The 24,404-nt window shown below is 40.4% G+C and overlaps 1 protein-coding gene and 1 long non-coding RNA gene across 2 annotated transcripts; one reads left to right on the top strand and one right to left on the bottom strand.

Annotated features, from left to right (window-relative positions):
• Nucleotides 1-665: 665 nt before the first annotated feature.
• LOC109266365 (uncharacterized) lies at nt 666-22,288 on the bottom strand. Its single transcript, XR_002079690.2, has 3 exons — nt 22,154-22,288; nt 11,109-11,230; nt 666-968 (listed from the first exon to the last, which is right to left on the bottom strand). It is a non-coding gene; the product is annotated as an uncharacterized LOC109266365 (long non-coding RNA).
• On the top strand, nt 18,384-21,060 carry LOC109266364 (uncharacterized). Its single transcript, XM_019448291.2, has 2 exons — nt 18,384-19,263; nt 19,493-21,060. The coding sequence occupies exons 1-2, from the start codon at nt 19,027-19,029 to the stop codon at nt 19,805-19,807; spliced, it is 552 nt and encodes a 183-aa protein (XP_019303836.1). The 5' UTR covers nt 18,384-19,026; the 3' UTR covers nt 19,808-21,060.
• Nucleotides 22,289-24,404: the final 2,116 nt, after the last annotated feature.

The raw sequence follows: 24,404 nt of genomic DNA, 5'->3' as shown, positions 1-24,404 counted from the left end.
AACACTAGCACATTGCCTTTCTGGGAATTAGAAACAGGTGTTCCTCTTAGGGGGACCAATTAGTAGAAAGCATCATCGGTTAAGGATAACACTGTGTTGTCCTAGATTTGGCCAGGAGAGATTGGGCTGGATTTCAGCCCTGCCTTCTGCCTCCTCCTCTGGACACCTTTGTGCAAGTATATGCAGAAGTGTTGATTGAGACAATGTATGTTGCTTTTCATGTGGTATGCTACATACATGACACATATTACACGTAAACATACTTTTCTGAGATGTGTCTATCACAGTTCATGGAGAGGAGCGTGTGTGGTCATCATTTGGTTATCAGTAAAGATGCTTAAACTGCTCAGTAAAAGTTTAAAACGAATCATGAATCATCATATTTCTCAACGCTGTGATGCATGGACCAAATTAAGAGGTTAATTGAAAGCATTTCATTTTACCCTTAGTGCAATGTAGATATATCTTCTCTGGACCATTGAAAAACGAGATCTGGAAAGAAAACTGGTTTCACATTCGCTGCTCAGATGCCATCCATGACTTATCTACTGACTGATGGAATAATTGAAATAGGGGACTGACATTCCAAAATAATAAATAGCACTTAGATATACATGAAACATAGAGAAGATATTTCTGATATGATACCACCCAGGTGCTGAGGATTGGTTTCAAATCCTTTTATTAAAAATATTTTTTAATGTTTATTTATTTTTGAGAGAGAGAGACAGAGTGTGTGCAGGGGAGGGGCAGAGAGAGAGAGGGAGACTCAGAATCCAAAGCAGGCTCCAGGCTCTGAGCTGTCAGCATAGAGCCTGATGCGGGCTCTGACTCATGGACCTCGAGATCATGACCTGATCATGACTTCAGTCAGATGCTCAACAGACTGAGCCACCTAGGTGTCCCTCAAATCCTTTTTTAAGGGCAATGTCAACAAGGAGGAAAGCCTGGGCTCCTGCAAAAAGAGGCTGCAGAAGGAGACACAAGAAGGGGAAGAGTGAAGTGTTTGGCTTCTTCACAAGTTCACTTAAGGTTGACCCCTCCTGTTTTTCTATCTAAGAACTTGAGTGTCATCACCTTAGGAAAGACCTACAACCCACTGTCATCTTTGGCTATCTTAGATTTTGGTATTTACTTTTAGCACAACTCATTATTACTTACTATCAGTTCCCTGGTGCAAGGAGCAAGGATCCTGCCTAACAGTCATCATTACATATGAAATTGGCACAGTGAAAATGATGGAACAAAGCACTGGCTTAAAAGCCATAAATTCTTTAAAGACTACACTAAATCCTTGTGCATCTATACAATGCTAGGTTACAGCTTTGCTACCGTAATTAAATGCTATATGAGGAAATGTAACAAGATATGTGGCCAAAGTAAAATGCTAACCTAAATAGGATCGTTAAAATGTAACCCAGGAAATAAAATTGGAAATCACTATTAGAACACTGCTCGTGTTACAAGATGTCAGAATCATGCATAATGCAAGAGTGGAACTGCTTACAGAGACTTTACACAAGAGAATTTAAACTTGCTTCTGTGGACATGAGGAACTGCTCTTTGAAGCATGGGCTCTGATGAGATTCTGCCCGGCTGTAACGACATTCCAAGGGAATGTTCTGTTTCCATCAGATGCATATTTATTTATAGGGTGCTGAATGAAGGCACATTCATACTACGTGGCAGATTGTACCTCCACCATATTTTTCATTAATCACCTTTTCTTTGGCATCTTCACCATTGCTTCATTATTGATCTGTTTTTTGAACCCTCTATGTGAATAAACCTACAATCGCAAAATTACCCATTGATCAATGTCAGCAAACACATTCCTGCAAACACAACCTTTAACTCTTTTTTCTCCGAACCCTCATTCCATTTCATCTCTTGGGCAAAGGCCTGAAAAAACAGATGATCCTTGTATTATTCCCTGAAGGTCAACAAATCCAGACTTTGCTTGGTTTACAAGGCTGAACATAAAGCCCATCTCAAAGAGAATACTTTTCCTCCGTTGCTCAGATTTTAAGTCAAAAGGCCTTTCTTGCACGCTCTAACATTCTCCCTGTACTCTGTGTTGAAGACTGTCGATCACATGTTGGTCTCTGTTGCCCCATACTGAGAAATCACCTTCTTTGAATACTTGTGCCAAATACAAACATATTTATCCACACACTAACCTCTCTAATTTGGTCATAATTAGAGAAAGGGCTATTTAATTAGTGAAAAGTCTTAAATTATAGATGGCTGATTGCTTTCGAGTATATAAAGTAATAGCAGGAAATGACTAACAAAGTGTTGCCAAGTACAGGACCTGCCAGGCCTGTTTTAATGAATAGCTAAAGATCACTGAAATTAGCACATTAATTGTATGCATGTAAATTGCTTCTGCTAAGTGTATTAAAATGTTGTTCTCTTTGTAATCATGTTGAAATTACTTATTTGGTTAGTACGCTCTTTTCACAATTGTTCATGAAAGACAAGAAAGTGAACTTCAACATAGTCCCTGACTAAATCGGAACACCACCAATTACATGCCTCCACATTTTATCATGCATACCAATGACTCATGACCTATTTTTTTTTTAATTTTTTAATGTTTTATTTTATTTTTTGAGAAACAGAGAAAGAGCGCGAGCAGAGGAGGGGCAGAGAGAGAAACACAGAAACCAAAGCAGGCTCCAGGCTCTGAGCTGTCAGCACAGAGCCCGACACAGGGCTGGAACCCAAAATGTGAGATCATGACCTGAGCTGAAGTCGGTCGCTCAACCGACTGAACCACCCAGGCACCCCATGACCTATATTTTAAAAACCCCAAATGCATATCTAATAAAACCCATCTTCATTTCCTTGTCTTGTATCTCTCTTTCAGAATCTCATGGAGGGTAGGTAAGATACCACCAGGCTCCAGACTAACCTCCCTGAGTGTGAATCCCTGCACAGCTGTGTAACTTTGGGCGCATTGCTCAATAACTCTGAGCGTTAGTTTCTCATCTGCCCTCCAAGATTGTTGTGAGAATTGAATGGATAAAATGATGTTTTGAAAACTTTTCTCAAACTTCCACAAGGACAGCAATCACCCCGGGGCACGTGTAAAACCGGCAGTTCCCAGGCTCCTTCTCTGAGGTCTCCGTGGCTTCTGATTCATGGGGAGCCGCCAGCCACCCCCGGAGATTCTAATCAGCTGAGAAACATAGCTGGGAAGCACCTGGTTCATCATAGCTTCTCTTCGCTCACGTGCTGTGCACTGTGTATTTCATTAGTGAGCCAAGAAAAACAAAGGACAAGTAGACTGAAGGTGCAGGAACCAAAAAAGTCATCAGAATATCCCTGACAGCTTTTTCTTCAGTGCCTCCTCGTGCAGAGGAGTTCACCGTCTTAGAGGGAGAGCAGTTTTCTCCACAGTTGAACAGTTCCATTGGTCCAAAAGACAAATCTCTCATTGTGCAGAAATCTGTTTCTTTTGAAATTCTGTCCATTGTTCTTGTCCAATATTTGGAGCAACATGGAACAAGTCTGCTCATCTGCCCCTTAGGACAGCCTTTGTAACACTGAAAGAGCCGTCTTATCTCCTTCTGATTTTCTTTTTCCAAGCTAAATATACCAAGTTCCTTCATCCATTATTGGAACATGGAACATGGCTTCTATAGTTTTCACAGTCTTGGTCACCTTCCTCTGGAGCCAACTTGAGACTGTCAGTTTTCCTCATAAAATGTGTTGTGTGATAGCATTGGGTAGAGTGCTATACATTTCTGAACAGAATAGAGATAAACCGTATTTCTATAAAAGATGCTCAAAATAGATTATCTGAAAAGAAGGGTGCACTGAATTAAAAGAAAATTTCTAACTCCAGTTCTTTGACTTCCTGTGTGACCTTGGATGAGTCATTTAACATTTCCAGATTCTGAGTGACCTGATCTGTGAAGCCAGCATAGCAATATTCCTCTGCCTACTCGCTCACCTCATAGGGTCATTCAGAGGATAAAATACAAAAGAAAGAGGTTGGAATGATTATGGGCTACTTTTATGATCAAATCAACAAAGCTATGTTCAAAATAATAGTTACTTAAAAATTAAGATATATTTTAAAATTAAGCAAGAGAAAATGATATATCACTTGCAAGCTCCATATAAAATAAAACGTATTAGATTTTTAACATTTTTTTCTCTTTTATAGAAAGTATATCACACATTGGTTCATATCAAGTTCATGTCAATTTAATAAAAATCCTTGATTTTTTTTTTTTGAGAGTAGCCAAGCCAGATTATCTCAAGCTTGAAAACTGGAATTCTGAACTTTACTTAAAAAAAAAAAATGCCTTTCATGCTTCTAGGATGAGGGTCAATAGCCAGGAGACTGGACTCTAACGTGAAATCTTAAAAACCTACCTGTTAGGTCTGAAGAGAGAATTGGACACCACCTTCACGTCTCTCAAGTTTGCTGGAATTCTCTTTAGAGAGGAAGGTGTGGTTTGCAGAGTTTCCTCAATTCATTTAAGGGATTTTATTATCAATACTTTTCTACTCCTTTTTTTCTTTTTTCTTTGGTGTGATCTCAAGGTCAAGTTTAGAGTAAATGAGAAGTAGGTCTCTCACACAGTAGATTGGGACTTCGATTAATGGGAGAAATAAACTCATTATAAGAATGAAGATTTAGCCTTGCTGATGTTTTCAAATAATAATTACACAAGGACATTTTTTTTTGTCTAATGGTGAGAATAAAAAGTAGAATACAAAATTACATACATACATAAGAGACTGTTAAAAACTGAGAACAAACTGAGGGTTGATGGGGGGTGGGAGGGAGGGAGGTCAGGGTGGGTGATGGGTATTGAGGAGGGAACCTTTTGGGATGAGCACTGGGTGTTGTATGGAAACCAATTTGACAGTAAATTTCATATATTAAAAAAAAATTACATACATATGGCATGATCAGAAGTATGCAAAATGTGTGTGAACACTTACGTGAATAGAAAAATAAAGAACACTGGGAGGAAATAAACCAACATATCAAAAGTGATTATTGCTTGTCAGTGAGATTGCAGGTGTTGTCTTCTCTTTATACTTGTTTATATTTTCCAAATTTCCTATAATAAGCATGTATTGCTTTTATAATCAGAAACAAGTTAGCAAGAAAGTGCAAAAAAGAACTTTGCTGCTAGGTGAAAAGTTGATGTTTGTATTAGAAACAAAATTTCACGAATACATTTTTTTTTTACTGATGCCAACTCCGGAAGGTGGGAAAAGGACCTTCTTTTATTCTTCTCCCCATTTAATCTGACATGTAGGATCCTCTTTTAATGATAGATTTCAATGAGGGAAAGGCACCTGGGGCAACAATCAAGGGAGATTGCGTTACACTGTGACAAAATCTTTAGAAACGCTTTTCTGTCTGGGTCATCAAACAGACTGCAACAGGTGTAAGTCCTTTTTCTTTTTTAAAGTAATTTTCAAGCAGACTTCTCACACGCTGAGATACACGTTGATTATATTAATAAAAAAAACCCCTCTGACCTATTTCCAAATAGGATTCTCACTTCACATTAATTTTCTGTTTTTTATCCAAATTTAGGAAGTCAGGTCAGTGGCACCTGACCATTAGAATTAAAGCTCCATAAAAGTAGGAACTATGCTTATTGTTTATTTTTAAAATTTATTTATTTATTTTGAGAGAGAGAGAAAGAGAGAGAGAGAATAAGTGGGGGAGGAGCAGAGAGATGGAGAGACAGAATTCCAAAAAGGCTCTGTGCAGGAGCACAGAGCCTTACTTGGGGCTCCATCTCACTAACCGTGAGATCCTGCATGACCTGAGCTGAGATCAAGAGCTGCTTAACTGACTCAGCCACCCAGGCACCTCTATTTGTTTATTTTTAAATCATCTCCATGTCCTCAGCATCTAGCCCATCGCCTGACACTTAGTAAATGCCAGCCAAACAAAGAAGCGAGCCCTTAAACCCGCTGACCCGGATACAGAATAGAACTCTCTTCCTTCCTTCCTGGGGCATCAGTTCTTGGGTAAAGGTCAGAGAAACCTTAACCTGGGTAGAGAGGAGTGAGTAAGACTTTGCTGTTACCTGAGCAAACTGGGGAGGAGCAGATAGAGGAGGGCTAGGGAGTCTGCCTGGAATCACTTCCACATGGAACCGTGGAGCTCTGGAACTGTGGAAGATTTGGACTTTGGACAATAAATAGCAAAGACCACTGTTTCAGGGGTTTGGGCTTGTTGCTTGTTTTTGGAAAGAGGTGGGTGAATTATGGATAGTTGTAAATTCACTCAGGAATGTTTAAGAAAGGGTTGGGATAGGACCTGGACTGACAAAGTGACAAGGACAAGTTGGTGGGCCCCATGTCCACAAGAAATAGAGATAGAGACTTTGGCCTAAGTAGTGATTTAGCAGACTGGTTGAGCAGAGCAAGGAGGGCCAGGTCTTGGGGAAAAGAAGCTCAGTGTGACTTCACATAGACTCCCCTTTTATTGAGCTTAAACTCTGTAACCATCTGACTGAGGTTAGGAATGCCCTGTGGCTTTGAGGTGTGGGAAAGGGCAGATGGGAGTCAAGTAGCTACCTCTGTTGGGCCATTTGGCCTGGGGAGGCTGAAAAAAAGAGGTGGATGGTGTGGGGTGGGCGCTAAGTGGCCTTGGCTGGCTAATCTGAGACAGTAAAGCAAACACACTTTGAAGGGAAGCGAGAAAGGCAGCTTGGTAACCACCACATACCTGCAATTTGCTGACAGGCATATAACTCCTGTTCCAAAATTCCTCTCCATGTAGCTTCTTATGTCTTAAATTACTGGCTGGAATGTGTGAGGATCCAAATGACTCACTGTGAAAGAGAGCTGAGTTCCCAAAGTTGGGGTTTCAAGAGAAAAACCACTTTGGTCCCCTGGGAGTGACAGAGGCGCAAGAGTTTCTAATTGAGGTGTGGGATGATACACAATAATTTTAAGAGGCTTTAGGGTGTCAGCACCTTAATCTAAAGTAGTGATTCGAATGGTGGGATTTCAAGTACTGTGAGAAACTTGAGAGAAATAGGAATAGAGGCTTCTGAAATTCTCATGCCTGGGCAATCTGGACAGCTCCAGAGTAAGGCTAGATGTGGTTTCCAAGGGATTCTTTACCATGCCTGCAGTGATGAGGACACAGCATTGCTAAATTATCCCCATTCAGTGTTCCATTCTGTGCATCAGGAATCCTTTTGAACTAAAGTCACCAAATAGCCAATATGCTAGTCAAGTCAATTTTGTGCTGGTCAAGCTGATTCTTCTTTCAAATCCAAGTCCTCTGGCCTTGACCGTTCCCCTCCCTGGGGCCTGTTGTAAATCTATTGACCTCCTTTTAGTGGTCCTACCTGTTATCTCTAGATTAACCATCTCCAAACACTGCTTCCATCATGGTTTTCTCCTGTGCAGTCAACTTTGATGGCTTCCCATGGAGCAGGGTCTCGAGGTGTGGTTCTTGTACCAGCAACATTAGCATTACTTGAAAAGTTGTGTGAAATGCAAATTTGGGGCCCAACTCCAGACCTACTGAATTAGAAACTCTGGTGGTAGGGCCCACTGATCTCTGATGCATGCTGGAGTTTGAGAACCACTGCCACAGAGTTCCTCAACCTGGCATTCAAAGCACTGTCTCCTCTATGGTCTTATAACACCTGTCTCTTATATTTGGCATTTATTGATCCTGCCTTGTATTAGGATTTTTCTTTGTGTAATCTGATCTCACCTTCAGAGATGTAAACTCTTTGAAGTCGTGGTCTGTGTTTTCTAGATTTGCTAACTTGTAAAATCATAAAGCTGGAAGAATCTGGAAAAATACTATCTAATCTCTTCATTTTGCAAACCTTTCAGTGGTACCATGTGCCTGGTGGACATTCAATTAACAATTGCTGTATGAAGTAACATGCCCACGGGGAACATGGAGTTCGTGAATTAAGACTGCTGAGACTTCAGTGTCATCGCCTTAATTTAGATTGTCCCTTCTGGTACTCTCTAAGGGTTTGTGAATGCCTGGGGAAAGTCTTGGATGCCTTTGCCAGTTTCCCCCCATGATCTCCCTGAATGGGTTTTGGAGTTTGCTCACTGAATACAAGGCAACAGTGTTTTGAGATACAAATGGCAGCACAGTTGAATTAAGAAAATAAAAACAAAAACAAATTTGATGTTGTTTTTCTTATTGCTGTTTTGAGAGTCAGCATGAAATATGAATCTGCCATACACAAGAAATAATATCTTGCTGAATATTTAAGGCATAAATACAAATTAATTGCAGTGCACAGCTGTTAATTATCAGGCTTTGGAGCATTCCAGGAGCAGTTGCTCATAAATACCTATTCAGCTAAAGATCCCTCACTTAATAGGACCTGATGACATTGGCCATGAAGTTGTTGATTGGTTGCTTCTGCATAGTCTAGAGGTCCAGGCTGCCAGGGGTCATTGCACTTGTAAGGGATAGGCTGCCGTAGCAGAAACGGGGCATGTTTGGCTTAGGAAAGTACTCTTTCTCCATCTCAGGAATGTTCACACCCCAAAGAGGAGACCCTTGACTTCCACAAATGGTTTTGTGGTGACTCTTCTAAATGAATTGGGCTATGGCTATGGCAGACATCTGTGTGTATGTCACCATACCAAATTAATATGGCTGACTACATTCCCCATGCTGTACATTGCATCCCCATGGCTTACTGATTTTATAACTGGAAGTTTGTACTTCTTGATCCCCTTTATCTATTTTGTTCCACCACCCAAACCCCATCCCTCTAGCAAGCACCTATCTGTTCTCTGTATCTATAAGTCTGGGTTTTGCTTTTTGTTTGTTTGTTTTGCTTTTTAGATTCCACGTTAAGTGAAGTCATGCTCTATTTGCCTTTTTCTGACTTATTTTACTTAGCATAATACTTTTAAGGTCCTTCCATGTTGTCACAAGTGGTAAGATTTCATTCTTTTTTATGGCTGAGTGATATTCCACATACCACATATCATATATACTGCATCTTCTTCTTCAGTTCTTCCATTGATGGATACTGAGGTTGTTTCCATTTCTTGGCTATCATAAATAATGCTGAGTAGACAGACAAAGGGGTGCACATATCTTTTTAAATTCATCATTTTCATTTTCTCCAGGTACGTATCCAGTAGTGAAATTGCTGGATCATATGGCGTTTCTATGTTTAAGGTTTTGAGGAACCTTCATACTTTTTCCAAAGCGGCTGCACTAATTTACATTACCACAGTACACGAGGGTTCCCTTTTCTCCACATGCCAACACTTGTTATTCCTTGTCTTCTTGATACTAGCCATTCTGACAGGCGTGAGGAGATAGCTCACTGTGGTTCTGATTTGCATTTCCCTGATGATGAGTGGCTTATCTTTTTACTATAGGTCAAATTCATTAAAACAAACTCACATGGACTTTCCTAATTATGTTTGTGGTGGTTGTGCCGGGATTTGGTTTAAATAAGAGTGCTGCTATTTTTTTGTGAAGTTTCAGGGTAATTATAGTGATTGCAGTTTTGGGACTGCTGGCCTGGTTTTGCCAGTCTTATGATTGTCTGGTCCTTCCTGCTCTCCAGTTTCCAATGCACCCGCACCCACCATCATGAGCACAGATTGTTCCCTGAGCCTTCTAGGCTCTCTGTGGCCAGAATTTGAGACCTGGGATGGGGGGCATTTAAGGAACTCTAACTCAACACATTTGTTCCTCAGCATCAAGTTAGGCGTCTAGTCTGCCTTTGCCTTCCGCCATATTTCCAGAATCATCTATGCCTCTTTTTCTTTTGGGTTCAGTGCACTTCTTGTACTGGTTCCTGTCTCAGGAATTTGCCAAGCTTTCCCAGGTCCTCCCAGAACTTGCCATCCCTCCTCCCTCTCGGCCACCAGGGCGCAACCCTGGCACCATTGGCTGACTGAAGCTCCACCGTCACAGATTAGGCTGTCTGATGCTGCCTGCCTGAGTCTTGGGACATGTTTTGCTTCTGAATTCCTTGGCACCATGCTGTGCTTTCATATTGAGTGAACTTCCGCTATTTCATGTTTGCCTCCTGATGCCAATTTCCTAGCTGCATTATCGGCTCTTATGTACTGCCATATTTTTTAGCTACTTTGTTCTGCCTGCCAGACTGGACATTCTCCCAGCACCTGCAGCTGGGCCATACTCCCTGGTGGCTGGTCTAGTGTCAGGTCCCAGCATCTTCCATCATGACCTGCCCAGACCCAGTTTAACAAATCAACAACTATGAAGTATGTCCTTCAAAATGTTTATGTTTCAAATACATTGTTTAATCATTTTTACTCCAATTAGGTTGTGCTACCTTTAAAGAATTATTCCCACACTTTTTTAGTACTCTATGTGAATTGTGAAAATGGTTGCCTTTCCCCATTTGCGGGTGTTTTAAGTAAAATGCAAATCAACTTTGCTTTTAACGGAAATTCTGAGCAAAATTCTTTTGTGAAGAATTAAAAAAATTTTTTATACATTTTCATTTTTGAGAGACAGAGACAGAGTATGAGCGGGGGAGAGGCAGAGAGAGAGGAGACACAGGATCTGACGCAGGCTCCAGGCTCAGAGCTCTCAGCCCAGAGCCTGACGTGGGGCCAAACCCATGAACCATGAGATCATGATCCAAGCCGAAGTCGGACACTCAATCAACTGAGCCACACAGGCACCCCGCAAGAAATTTTATATTTAACGCAACTATAATCTGATAAAATTGTTCCCATTTCTGCCCTGATGTCCAAGACAGGAACTCTGGGCCTAATTATTGTGTTATCATCCTCGGTGTTAAGCTATGTATGAGGAGCTGAAGAATGGGCAAAAGCAAAGAAAATATATGTGTGCGTGAATGTGCACGTGTGCGTGTGTTGTATTGGGAGAGTGAATGGGAGTGAGGTAAGGACAGGGGAAAGCAGATATGTCTGTTTGACAAGTGTCATGGGCTTCCTGTTAATGTAATAGTTATTGATGATGTGAACACTTGTTATGGTGTTCTAATGTGTGCTAGTGTGCTAGTAAGTACTTGGATTAGCTCACTGAAACCCTCTTAAGTAGGTACTAATTTTGTTTCCACTTAGCATGAGAGAAGATTGAGGTTTAGAGAGGTAAATTAACTTACCTGAGTCCACACAGGAAATAATTGCTAGATTAGAGAGTTGAACTCCAGCAGTGGAACTCCAAATTTGTATCATCCTGATTCTATTGTTTTCCTGTTCTTCACTATGGTGCTTCCAGATTATTCTTATAGGACCAGAGAATAGAGAATATAGGAGGAAAATAATTAACATTTATTAGTTATAATTTTCAAAGGGTTTTTACATTAATCTTCAGAAACAGATGATTCTTGTCTCCATTTAAGAGGGCAAAAGAGAGACTCAGAAACAATGACTCTATATTATCAAATGTAGCTGTAGTTTACTATTGCATTATGGGAGTCTACCACATCATCCTGACAGTGGACATTGGATTTTTTCCAGGCTTTTTGTATTGTATATAGCGTCTCTGTAAATATACACATATTTCTCTCTCTCTCTCTCTCTTTTTTAAATGTTTGTTTATTTTTGAGAGACAGAGACAGAGTGTGAGAGGGGAAGGGGCAGAGAGAGAGGGAGACACAGAATCTGAAGCAGGCTCCAGGCTCTGAGCTGTCAGCACAGAGCCCGATGCGGGGCTTGAACCCATGAACGGTGAGATCGTGACCTGAGCCGAAGTCAGACGCCCAACCGACTGAGCCCCCCCGGTGCCCCTACATACACATATTTCTAATGCACATTTTGCATGACCTTGTCTCAGGTATACACCTAAGAGTATATATGTTAAAAATGAACACTGAAGACAACGAATAAAAAAGAAGGCCACGAATGGAGCAATGATGACAGTTGTGGACAACGATGAGTGTCATGAGCCAGTAATTTTTATTAAACGAATTCTGTGAACCTGGGCTAAAAAATTTTTCGGTAAACCTGAGGTCTCACCTTTCCCCCCAGAACAATTACCTGACTTGGTGACTTGTCTAGGACGACGGAGTGGTGGAACTGGGACTAAATCGAAGTTCTATAGTTATCGACAGTTCTTAGTCCCATCCGATTTCTACACATGAACATTATCCTCATCATTCCACCTGGGTGGGCTGACAACTACAGACTTCACAGGTTCAGAGGGGAGATAATACACCACTGATTTGCAGCCCTGTTTTTGCAGAAGAGATTTGGTTTTGAGAAATTACTCAAGTGTTGATATTGCTTCACCCATGGGCCTGTGTGCTGTTAAGCTTGAAATGAAAAGAATGGCTTCGTGGTTTAGTTTTATGAGGGAACCACAGCCATAGAGTTATGATCCAGTGCATATAACATTGAAGGATAACAATTTAAACTCCAATAACTCTTGCCATATATCTTCACCAGAAGGTCTCAAAGAGTTTTATGAGAAATTATAGACTAAGAATTTGGAAGAGTTATGTGCAATTTATGGTTAAAAAAGGAAGTGCTAAAGTTTTCTGGAATGTTCCAAGGCTTTCATTAGAGAAGGCATGAAGAGAGCCCAGGACCATTGACTCTTTGGCTAGGAACCCTGGCAGGAATAGATGTGACCAAACGATTTAGTGATTCTGAATGGCTTCAGCTTGCTTTGAGTGGCAATATTACTTTTCCAGGGGCCTTGCTGATTGAAGAAGGACATAGAGGAGCCAGCATGAGTTGATTCCCCAGAAACTTTAATAAACAGTGATACTGTGGTGGTCATATTAATACAGCTTCTGTAATATACTCTCTGATTAGTGTTTCTCCCACTTTAATTGGGATTCTAAGCACCATAATGATGTGAGCCAGCTGAAGTTTTTAAACAGTACAGATATAAATGGTTATCCTAAATTATATTTAGGAGAAACTCTACTTGAACTATTTAGGTTAATAAATAAAGACACCAAATTAATATAGGCTATTTTAAGACCAAGCATGTAATACTATAAAACTTTGGTGATCTGTATGCTTTCTGTTGGCTGGCCATGGGATTTTTAATTGAATTACTACAGAAAATTCAGCTCAAAATATTATCAGATTTAACCACCCACTGAGTGTGTTGTTATTGTTTTATTAGACTAAATCAAAGGTTACCACAGCTCTTTTCTGCACTGACTTTCAGCCCAGAGGGGTAAAGTCTTAAAACGAGATGATGAAATTTTAGAAAAGAGCAAGAACTTAATGTGGGGATAATAGTCACATATTTTCTTGAGAAAAATGAAACTGCTTCATGGCTACTTTATATAATAACATTCCTAGCTTTTTAATAGTTAGTGTCTATGACATTCATGTTCTGAAGTTTGTAACTGGTCTGAGGTTGAGACTGAAGGAAATTGTCAGGGGACAGAGGTGCCCCTGGAGAAGAAACCCATTGGCAAACCCAGTGTCAACAGTATCCACATTCCAAGCACACTGCTTTCTGGCCATATCATCCCCAAAGCTCAAAGTGTAGGTGGGATGGCAGCATGGCTGGAGGAATCAACTCAGCAGATAATCATTTCAGAGCCTATACATCTTTATCGGCTTGCATGTGGTTAGGAATGCACCTCCCCCACTTTTTAATCTGTTCCAAGACTGTGTGTGTGTCTCATCTTTCAGTGGATCTCAAAGCGCAGTTCTCCAAACCAGCAGCACTACCCAGGACCTTGTCAGAAATGTATATATATGTGGTATGTGGTACACACACACACACACACACACACACACACACACTCAATGGAATAGTACTTGGCGATGAAAAAGAATGAAATCTTCTCATTTGCAACAACGTGGATGGAACTAGAGTGTATTATCTTAAGCAAAATAAGTCAGTTAGAGAAAGACAAATACCATATGACTTCACTCCTATGTGGACTTTAAGAAACACAACAGATAAACACAGGGGAAGGGAAGGAAAAATAAGATAAAAACAGAGAAGGAGGAAAACCATAAGAGACTCTTAAATACAGAGAACAAACAGAGGGTTAATGGAGGGGAGGTGGGTGGGCGGATGGGCTAAATGGGTGATGGGCATTAAGGAGGGCACTTGTTGGGATGAGCACTGGGTATTATATATAAGTAATGAATCACTGGGTTCTACTCCTGAAACCAATACTACACTGTATGTTAACTAACTTGAATTAAAATTAAGAAAAAAAGAAATGTATACTCTAATGTGCTCATCCAGACATACTGAAGCAAAAACATCGGGAGTGGACCCCAACAATCTGTGTTTTAAAGGCCCTTCATGCTTCATGTAATTCTCATGTCTGCTAATGTGAGAAAACACCTGATTTAAATTCTGTTGATCGGGTTTTTTTTGTTTTGTTTTGTTTTTAATCAAAGAGCAGGTTTCCCATTGTTGGATTCATAGTAGGCTCTCAATAAATGTTGCCATGAAAATGAAAATACACTTAATTGGTCATGCAACATTCTGCAATGTTTACCATCATATTTTAGTCTCTTTGTTATTGTATACTCAGGAATGAGCACTTGCCCTCACAGATTATTCATTTTCTTTCCCTTTGAGACTAGCTCTTCAGCTATTCATTTAATATGAAAGGTCATCTTCAAAGAAAATTGTTGTCTGAGGCTTCCGTTTTTAATTCTCCAGAGACTCACTGAGAAGCAAAGTTAGTTCGTGCCAATCATTTCTTTCCCATTTTTAAAGAGGGCCAGTCAGTTCACTGTCAATGATGATTAGTGAGATTTTTCTCTAGTCTCTTCTGCAGGACTATCCAGAAGTTCAGTGGCCAAGAGTTTGTTGTTTTAGGACTTCTAAGTTGGCTTCATCTCTGCTTAGGCAGCAAATTCATCCAAGGGCTTTAATACTCTCAGCTTTGCTTCAAGTAATATGTGAAAATGGGGGAAAAATCAATCACAAAGAAAGCTGAAATGCAACAGGTTTATGAAGACAGAGGGACTCAGAGTGAAACATGTGAATTCACTTGTACTATATACCCAATAATTTCTGATGTGGGAAATCCAGGGGATCATGGGCCCCAGATGCAGTGAGATTGATGTGGTATAAATCTCTTACCTCTTGTCAGGCAATTGACTTCTGTGGGTTGAACAACATCCCTGCCTATGAGCACATCTAGCCCTCGGGGCAGGTTCCCAGGTAGGGACACTAAAAGAAAGAGTCAAGGCCTGGAGCTGGGTGTATGTTCTATGGGAATGAAAATGCTGACTGTGGGTAAAAACTTAGGATGCAGGCATCACTTAGAGTTTGGGGAGGCTCCTCATGGAGCAGGGGCGGGGGAGGGGTAGTGATGGGCAAGGAGTGCTGAGAGTCTACCAGCAAGACAGAGAAGTATGGTATAGTCTGGAGGAAAATGTGTTTGCAGGAAGCCAGGGATCTGAGTACGACCTCCTCCTCTAGCTTTCCTTGTAACTCTCATGGGGATGTGGGTGGGCGAATGCTTCTAGAATTATGCTGGGTGGTGCTAATCATTGCCTGAGGAGCTCTTTCTTTCCTGAGTGAAACTTGCTACTCTGGTCACAGGCTTTGAATTGGTAACTGGATTTATTAATTCTGAGCCCTGGCTATAGCTTCGTAATTTTTGTCTCCCAAACTCCAATTGCTTGTTCATTCAGAGACGGAAGGGGGTGAATTGGCCTCTAGAACCCCTGCTCTGGGGGGCAGACCAAACAACTGCATTGTGAAGTCCACAACCACTGACCACCTTCCAAGCGCCAGGCACCACAGAGACACTAGAAATCATGTGAGAAGCGAGAGTTTCTGCGTTCAGGGAGCACCGAGTCTAGTGAAGGACATAGATATCTAAACAGCCTACAGTTTGATGGGATAATTTTTGTAAGTATAGAATGTTACCTAAATGGAATTAAATGTGTTTTCTTTCTGCTTGAGGAAGTCAGCTAAGTCTTCTAAAAAGAGGTAATACTTATAGCTAGGCCAGGTAGTGAAGAGGGGAAGGGGCATTATAGGCAAAAGGAGGAGTGTTTGAGAAAGTCTGATGCCTTCAAGAAATGGCAAGTGATCTGTGAGTGGTAGACGTGAAGCGAGACAGAAGACAGGGAGTCAGATACCAAGGGCCAGCATCTTGCTGGGGGACTGGGGAGCACAGCTTTAAGTAGGAGCATGACAGGTTAGGTTTGTTTTAGAAAGATCATTCTAGCTCCTTTGTGGAGGGTGGGTCAGAGGGAGTAGAGCCTTGTCAAAATACAGTTGAGGCATGATGAACACCCGACCCATGGCCATTGCCAAGGCAGTGAAGAAGCCAGGTTGACTTTTAGAAGCTTGAATAATTTGTCTCGGTGACTTCTCTTCTATAGTCCTAGCCCCACCTCTTCGGGGGGATCTAGGGCTGCTGCTTCTGTAGATGCTGCCTGCATAGTTGTTTCTGAGAGAAGGTGCAAATTAAACCTGTGCCTGAGTTCTCTCATTTATTAACAGCAGCTTTCTTCTTTCAAAGATTTTACCAATCTCTCCTAACAGTATGGAACTGAAGCTAATTACAAAAAATTCCATGCTAGTGTATTGGTAAATAAATTCTGTACTTGGATACCATTTTTTTTTTTGTGTGTGACAAGCAATATGATTTTGTACTTTGACATGTAATTTAAATGGCTTACATCGAATGCTTTAATTCATTTGTGAAACTTTTATTGACATTTACTATGTGAAGGCACTATTAGTTGTACTGAGGGGTAACTTAAAAAAGTATTAGACTTCCTCTTGCAGAATGTGCCAATTCTGGTTTATTTTTACAACCACAAACCAAGGAACTTTCTAATAGCATTTGGTTCTTTCATTCATTTATTTACTCATTCATCTATTAATCCGTCAGTCAACAAATATTTGTTAATCATCTACTTTGCGAAGGCGAAGTAATGACATGAGGAACACCTTAGGGGTGGAAGTAAAAAATAGAACAGAGAGTTCTGGATGGACCTCACAGTTCTCAGAAAGCCCAGAATATGAAATAACCTCAGGGCTTTGGTTACTTAATCTTTAATACTAGGGTCACTTTCATTATTAAAGAGCATCTTGGATTAGGAAGTGAGGTTTTAACTTCTTAGATAACCTATCCTATCTCTGCCCCCATTTTCCTCTGGTAATTACTTGAAACTTTTAGTCACTGGACTGTGCACTGTGGAACTGTATTCACAAGGCCACAATAATTTCAAGAAATGAATCATGGAAGTATTTTCCATTACCTATCTATAGGATTTTCTCCTCAGTCAAAAGGGGACCAAATCGTGTGCTTTCCTAGGCAGGTGTGTAGAAAATATTCAGTCTACTCCATACCCTTACCAATTGATGGGTCTGCTTGAAATTGGCCAGTTTCAGAATTCAGCTCCCAGTTGTTTGTGTAAATGACTAAGGGTCATCAGAAACCATCTTAGAAGTACAACATACCCAGGCATATTTTGATCTCTTCCTCGTTTCAAGCCCCTTTTTAATTGCAAAAGCTCTTTCTCATTCTATAGTTTTCTACTCCTCTGTGGAAAGAGCACTTGCTAGGAATTAAGTGACTTGATTTCTAATCCTAGCTATACTGCTAACTCATTATATGACTTTAGCCAGGGCTTGGCATACTATATATAGCCTGCTGCTAAATCTGACCTACCACCTATTTTTGTAAATAAAGTTTTATTGGAGCACAGCCATGATTATTTGTCCACTTATTCTTTTGTGCTACCATGCAGCAATGAATATTCATGATAGGACCATTAGACCACAGAGCCTAAATAAAATGTTTACTGTGTGGCCCTTTATGGAAAAAGTCTGTCACCCTCAACTTTAGGCAGGGTCATTATTTTACTTGAGGTTCCCCATCTGTAAGTTTGGGGAATTGGATTAGGTTGTCCCCAAGGCCTATGTCATTTTTAGCGTTCTGTTGCTCTATCATTCTTCCTACAGAGCAGCCTCGTATCAATCTTTGTACGCTGGGATATAAACCTATCCATATTTCCTTCACTTATTCAATTTATGAAGCACTAATCCTAGCAAGCCACCGTAGAAAACTAACAAGTATGAGTCTCTGCCTTTGAGAAGCTTATAATCTGGTTAGAAGATATAGTTATTACAAGGATTAGAAGTTAAATTATGACAGAAGGTAGTAAAGGATAACATACCAGAATAAGTGATGATGATTAAATGAATTCAAAGGAGAGAGATGATTATGGAGTGAGATGACTAGGGAAAACCTATAGGGGAAAGTGGGCTGTTTTTAAGAATAGTTACCTCCATGGTCCCATAAAATTTTGGATCAAGTGTCCTTCTAAAGTAGTAGTTTTCAGATTTTAGAGTGCAGGTTCCTGGGAAAAAAAATGCAAATTCCTGCAAGGAAGCATTAGAAGTTCTGATGTTAGGTCTGGGATACATCCCAGAAATCTGCTTTTTCAAAGAGCACCCCTGGTGATTCTGATATACACGGACAATTTTCTTACTTTTAAAAATACTGCTTTGGAAATTTGGTTAAGTTGCTAAATACTGTTTCTGTAGAGGAATTCATGCTAGGCTTGGCAGAGTCTTATTAAACCATAGATTTTGTGTGACTAGGAGGGGCTCCACTGTCCATGGAGCAATTATTTCAATGATTTTCTCTCTCCTTTTAGGAAATCTGTGATCTCCCAGGCCAAGAAGAACAAACTGAGGACTATCTCTGAAAGCCATTGAATTCCTTAGTTAAATCCAGAGGGAAAGTCTGAGATCAATATGGCTGTTGTGTCCGTGATAGTTGAGGATAAATTATTGGAAAGAGACAGGTACTAACTACTTCTTTTGCATTTGACTCTTGGTCCTTTTTTTGTGAGCTTTTTGTTCCTGCAAAGCTGGCTTGGGTCAACGTAGTAAGTCAAAAAAAAACCCTCAGTGAAAGAAGCTGGGAATCTCCAATCTCCATCCCAAAACATGTCGCTGATGACTTGAACATATCACCAGGTACTCAAGATACAGACGGCAGCTTCCACCTATGGGAGAATGACCCTCTGAAGAGAAACTTGGAATCATCATCAGAGCCATTGGAGGGGACATCTGAGAGTCATGTGGGTGAAATTTTACGAGACCCTGTCATGCCTCCAGTCCAGGGTAGAAAGTTAGATCCACTTTCAAAAACGCATAGACGTCTTAAGAAGGCTGTAAGGACAAAGAGAATGAGGAAGAGCAGGAGGAAGGAGAGGGTGGAGACCCACCATGCCCCCATCCTTCCAACACCTTTTGTGCCACCACAAAGTGAAGAAGATGAGGTGGTAGACACAAAGCCGGCTGTGTTCAGTGCTCCGGAAGATGATCCCGACCTTCCCAGTGAGGTAGGGATGAGGCGTGGGGTGGCGAAAGTCTGGGCTTGCCGCGTTTTCCTAGGAAAAATAATGACAGCCCTTCATCTGGAATGGAAGGAGGTGGGGGATGAAGAGCTAGGGGAACAAACTGGGATCCCTGGGCCCAGATAAAGCATGAAAGAACTGGCTCAGGGGGTGATGTCCTTTCTGCGCATGTGTGTTGGCGTTGAAGTCTTTAACTTCTCTCTTCTACTTGCAGGACAGGTTACAGAGTCAGCGGGATAAGGGCGCATGTGCGATGCATCAGGAGTGTCAGATACAGCCCTGTGAGCTCTCAGTGTCCCAGGAGCCGGGGCCGTCTTCTCCGGCAGTGACATCCTTGGCATCACCACCACGCTGCTTTGGTCGCTTCCTAAGCTGCGTCTGCCAGACCTTCTCAAGGTCTAGGAAGCAGAAGGCCCCCAGAAGAGAGGACACCAAGCAGGCTGGGGCAGGAGGTGATGCTAAGGCTCTAAGACCTGCCCTGTTGAGGGATCTGGGCAGAAACAGAGTGCAACCTCATGAAAGCCTGTAACAAGTTGATGCCGATATGGCTTCTCCCTGTGTTTCATTTTGTAATTTTCCCCGTGTTGTTGTTCCTGTTGGTCGATTCTTGTTTATCAAAGATAAGCGTTTTTGCTCTGCTTTTTTGGTGAGATCCTTAAGCCTGAGGAAGTGGTAAAAGCAAAGTAACTTTGAAGATTTTAACACTTTACCCAGTAGTGGGATTGCTTCCTACTTCCTCCCATTAGGCTGAAGTGGAATTCACTACAGAGCAGCGGTTCCCAAAATCCATGCGGGTGTCACTCATGTCCTCTGTTAGCTTAATTCTCACTACCTTCTCTGAGGATGGAAGCCATTCCATCTCATCATTTTGAGTAATGTCTCCAGAAATCAACCACCGAGTGGAGACTCCTCATGTCCAGCCCCTCTCATTGTCTTTTACCTTTGGCTAAGAGATTCATTTTGCATTCCTCATCCTCAGTACTTTGTTGAAATTCTGACACTCCCTACCTGATTTAGAAATGTCTCAGGGAGTGGTCGTTGCTCCTTTGCTCGCATAAGGTAGCGCTACCATCTCCTGTATCTCTCACCGTCCTTTGGTTTTCTTTTTGTCACTTGTTAGTAAGATACCTGGCCCTTACTTCTCAAGTGTTCTGAATTAAGAACCTCGTCACATAAGGTAATGGGCTCCTTTCCTTGTTATTCTTTAGCCAGATTCACAGAATCCCGAGTTCTGAGAACCCTAAAGAAAATAAGTACTTAGAAAAAAGTTCAAGATTATTTCATTTCCTGTTGTTGTCCCAGCATACTAGGTTACTCCTCTTCCCAGGACATAAACTAAGTTTAAATTAATTTTACACCCTCCTTTGAGAGAGTAGCTTTAAGGTGAATTTGAGAGTTTTCCCGTAGCTTTAATGACCTGTTGCTATTTCCTACATGTCCCGATTTTTCTGATTCATATAAGAATAATCAGTAAAAGTACAAATAGAAATAAATGTGTAAAGTATCTGCATTGGAAGGAAATTGTACAATTTCTTCCTTCTTTAGGACTGACCCCAATGGTTACTGCACTAGAATTGGAGAAGATAACCAATGTGTTCGTTTTGTTCTTTCTTGCCTGGAATCGGGCCTGGTGCTGTTGGGAGAATGAAGTTGGGAAGGGAATAGAATGAGGTGCAGGAGCAGTGGCGAAAGATCCCAAAGGCTGCCTTGCGAGTAATTGGTAAAAACCACCCTGGAGGGAGTCTTGTGATGTGATGAGGATCTCAAGTTAGAATGAGAAATTTTATGAAATGTCATACTCCATGTTTGGAGTAAGATGGGACAGCTTTCTAAATTCAGTCATGCTTTGATACCTTTAGTTGTCTAAAGAGTGGTTGATTGTTTAGAGAGTATGGCATTTTAATAGAGCTAGTTGAGCATTATAAATGGGCTCAAGCTATTACATGAAATTTCAAATTATCCAACTGTATTTATGCACATATTTTCTCAGTGTTATATAAGAAATGTGTTCCCAGGCAAGGCATAGTGTACGTAAAGTCCTGAGTCATGGAGCCTATTATTAAAAGCTCAAAAGAAGGTAGATATTAGTGTTGTCATTAAGGCTTTGTTATTGTTATTGTTTCTTATTATAAGATATTTTAGGATGAGCTGTTCTATCATAGAAAAACTATTAGTTTCAACCTGGTTAGCCATATGCCCACTCCCATTTACAATGGTGATTTTCACACAAAGTTTACTTATTCCAAATTTAAGATACATATTACAGATAAGGGAAGATCTGTATAAGCACTTAGTTTTGAAACTCTTTTGCGCATGTGTCTTGACCGCCCGCTCACAAACAGGGGAAAGGGTGTCCAATACTCCTCAGCTGCATTTGTAAAGAAAAAAGGATATGTTCTCAGGTTTCAGACTTTGTGTTGCTATCTTCAGAGTCTGAATTATTAAACATGGTTTCTGTCTTAATAAAGTTGTTTTTTCAAAATATATTTAGAAAAGTAGTACGGCTGTGTCAAAGTAAAAACAAATTAAAAATAAAACCTGCTACTATTGATGAGAGATAAAGCATGGGTCTCATTTAAAAAAAGTTGTCCCCCCCCCCCCCCGCCCCAGCAGATAAACAGATACTGTAAATGTGTTGTAAACGGCAGTACTTGACAAGTATAACGATGACCACATTTAATGTATTTAGCTCCCTGTCTTTCTCATGGGAACTCCCAGAACTAGGTAGGTGGCAGGTACCCTCAGTGCTGCAAGTTGAGTAAGCTGAGATTAGGCAAGCTGATTAAACTTTTCCAGTGATTTTTCTAAGAACACTCACTAAAGCTGATAGGGAATCATAATACAAATTCTTTAAACAGATTATTTAATCACTCACCTGTGGTTTTATCTTCTAAATGTGATTGTTTTTGCTCTGGTTCTTATCCCAACGTTCCATCCTGAAACACTTCTTGCTGACCATTTTGTTTTTGTCACCTTGTCCTCACACTACTGTCCAAATTCCAGCTAATGTCATCTTTACTCACCTGGAAAATGTTAACATGAAAAAAAAATCTGGTTAATGTAAAATTACAGAGAACCCTTAGAGAGGGTTTACTTATTAACTGAGCTTTAACGGAAAACATTGAAATTATCTAGTCCTTATTATCAGAGGAACCTGAAACAAAGAAATTAAGTCGTTCTCTCAAGGTAGCATAGCTGGTTAGTGGCAAAGCTAAAACAATAGCTAACATTAGATTCAATATTGTACATTGTATCTATCTTCTGTGATCTTCAAGCAGTCTGCATGGGGTTGATATTAATATTTTAATTTTACAAATTAGACCATTTGTAAAATGGTGGCTCTGTTGAGCGTCCAACTCTTGATTTCAGCTCAGATCATGATCCTAGTGTTGTGAGATCAAGCCCCTTATTGGGCTCTGCACAAAGCATGGAACCTTCTTGGGATTCTCTCTCTCTCTCTCTCTCTCTCTCTCTCTCTGTCTCTCTCCCCCTGCCCCTTTCCCTTATATGCTCTCTCTCTCTCAAAAAAACAAAAACAAAAAAAACAAAACAACAACAAAACAAACAAAAACCCCCCCCAAAACAAAAAATCCCCCAAACCAAAAAACCCAAATGAAACCATTTAAGTTCAGAAATGTCCTGGTAAGTCCAGATGCAGAATTCAAACCCAGAATTGTTAGTCTCTGAAACCCACAGTCATTACATTCTACCTGTCAGTATTAATTACAATCTTATAAAATCTCTTTGTTTCCAGTCTAACTCTGTAATGTCAAAAACATGCAATTTCTCATATTTGCCAAAATTTATATTTCAGCTTTAATGCGTTTACAATAAATATAGTTCAATTAAAAAAAAAAGTCTAGTTAAAAAGATTGTTTCTTCCAGGTAAAATTTTTGTACTGGACAGTAAATAATAAAATAGCCTACGTGTCATTGATAAATAAAATTGCAGTGTAATATAAACACAGTTTTAATCATTACAACCAATTAAACCAAGACAATTACTTAACTGAATAGTGATTAAGAGAAAAAGGAATAGCACATAAAGCAGGGCCCTCGACTTGACAGGGTCACAAGACAAAGTACAGCAAAGATGAATTAGGCCCCATAGAAAGCTAATGGACATGAGTGCTTCTAAACTGTTTTCAGGTGAATGGTTTGGGACTCGGGTAGCAGAGAATCTCTTCTGTGTAACCCAGTGACCCTTGAAATAAGTGACTTTATTTCTGCTAATGAACTCCAGGCTTTAAATAAGAAATTTGAATTTTCTCACGTTTCAGAACATTCTTTTCATTCTTATTTGACAAGGCCTCTTCAAGACAAAATAAAAGAAGAGCAAAACTAGTAGATTTGAGCCACTGGACTGCGTGGTCAAGGAATGTTCTTCATTTTTTTTCAAACTCAAGATGCGAGGACAGCCGTTGTATGTGGGAAACTGGAGGGGTGCGGATTTCCTGGGCTGGAAAGAATTGCAGCACTGCTCCCATCATGGAACCTTCATGAGGAACTATCTCAGACACATGGTTATGACCCTGATTCCTAATGCCAGAGGAAGTCTTTGAGTATCATCCTTGTTTCCCTCCCTTCTTCCCCACCTTGGGGATTTGAGTCAGTCCTGCAAAATTGGTGAAAGGCCAGAAAGGCGATTTTAATAAGAAGTTTAAACAGGCTACAGGAACGGGAAACCTCAAAACAGATTAAAATAACTTTTACACAAGTTCCATAATTTTAGATGAATTCAAAATTCTGAAATTTTATTACAATTGATTTCTAATGTGAACTTGACTTCTTTCCCAGTTATAATTACCATTTGATTCCAGGATGCCTGTGAAAGTACACAGTGCTGGATCATTACAATGGTAGCCTTCTGGTGAGCAGGATAGTAGATCCATTCACAGGGATGAAGCGGTAACTGGGATTTTTTATAACTACCATGAGAAATATCCCCTAAATATCTGTCTCTTTACATGGAAAAAAGCGGAATTACAAAGAGTGTAAAACTAAAACAAAAGAATACATTTCAATCAGCATGTAGTACCCAGACTCCTACTTGGTCTGTGATGCTCAATAAAAATCTCTGACTAAAATTTATGTATATTGAAGATAATAGATGAAATAGAAACTAA

This window comes from Panthera pardus, unplaced genomic scaffold, assembly GCF_024362965.1.
Source record: "Panthera pardus isolate Hobbes unplaced genomic scaffold, ASM2436296v1 HiC_scaffold_16, whole genome shotgun sequence".
In the NCBI taxonomy this organism is placed as follows: Eukaryota; Metazoa; Chordata; class Mammalia; order Carnivora; family Felidae; genus Panthera; species Panthera pardus.
The sequence above is the reverse complement of the archived record's forward strand: the minus strand, read 5'-3'. Positions and strand labels throughout refer to the sequence as shown.

Coding starts and splice junctions, on each gene's coding strand:
- LOC109266364 (XM_019448291.2), top strand. CDS start 19,027: ATGCCTCCAGTCCAGGGTAGAAAGTTAGATCCACTTTCAAAAACGCAT. Junction 19,264..19,492: donor ATCCCGACCTTCCCAGTGAG/GTAGGGATGAGG, acceptor TTCTACTTGCAG/GACAGGTTACAGAGTCAGCG.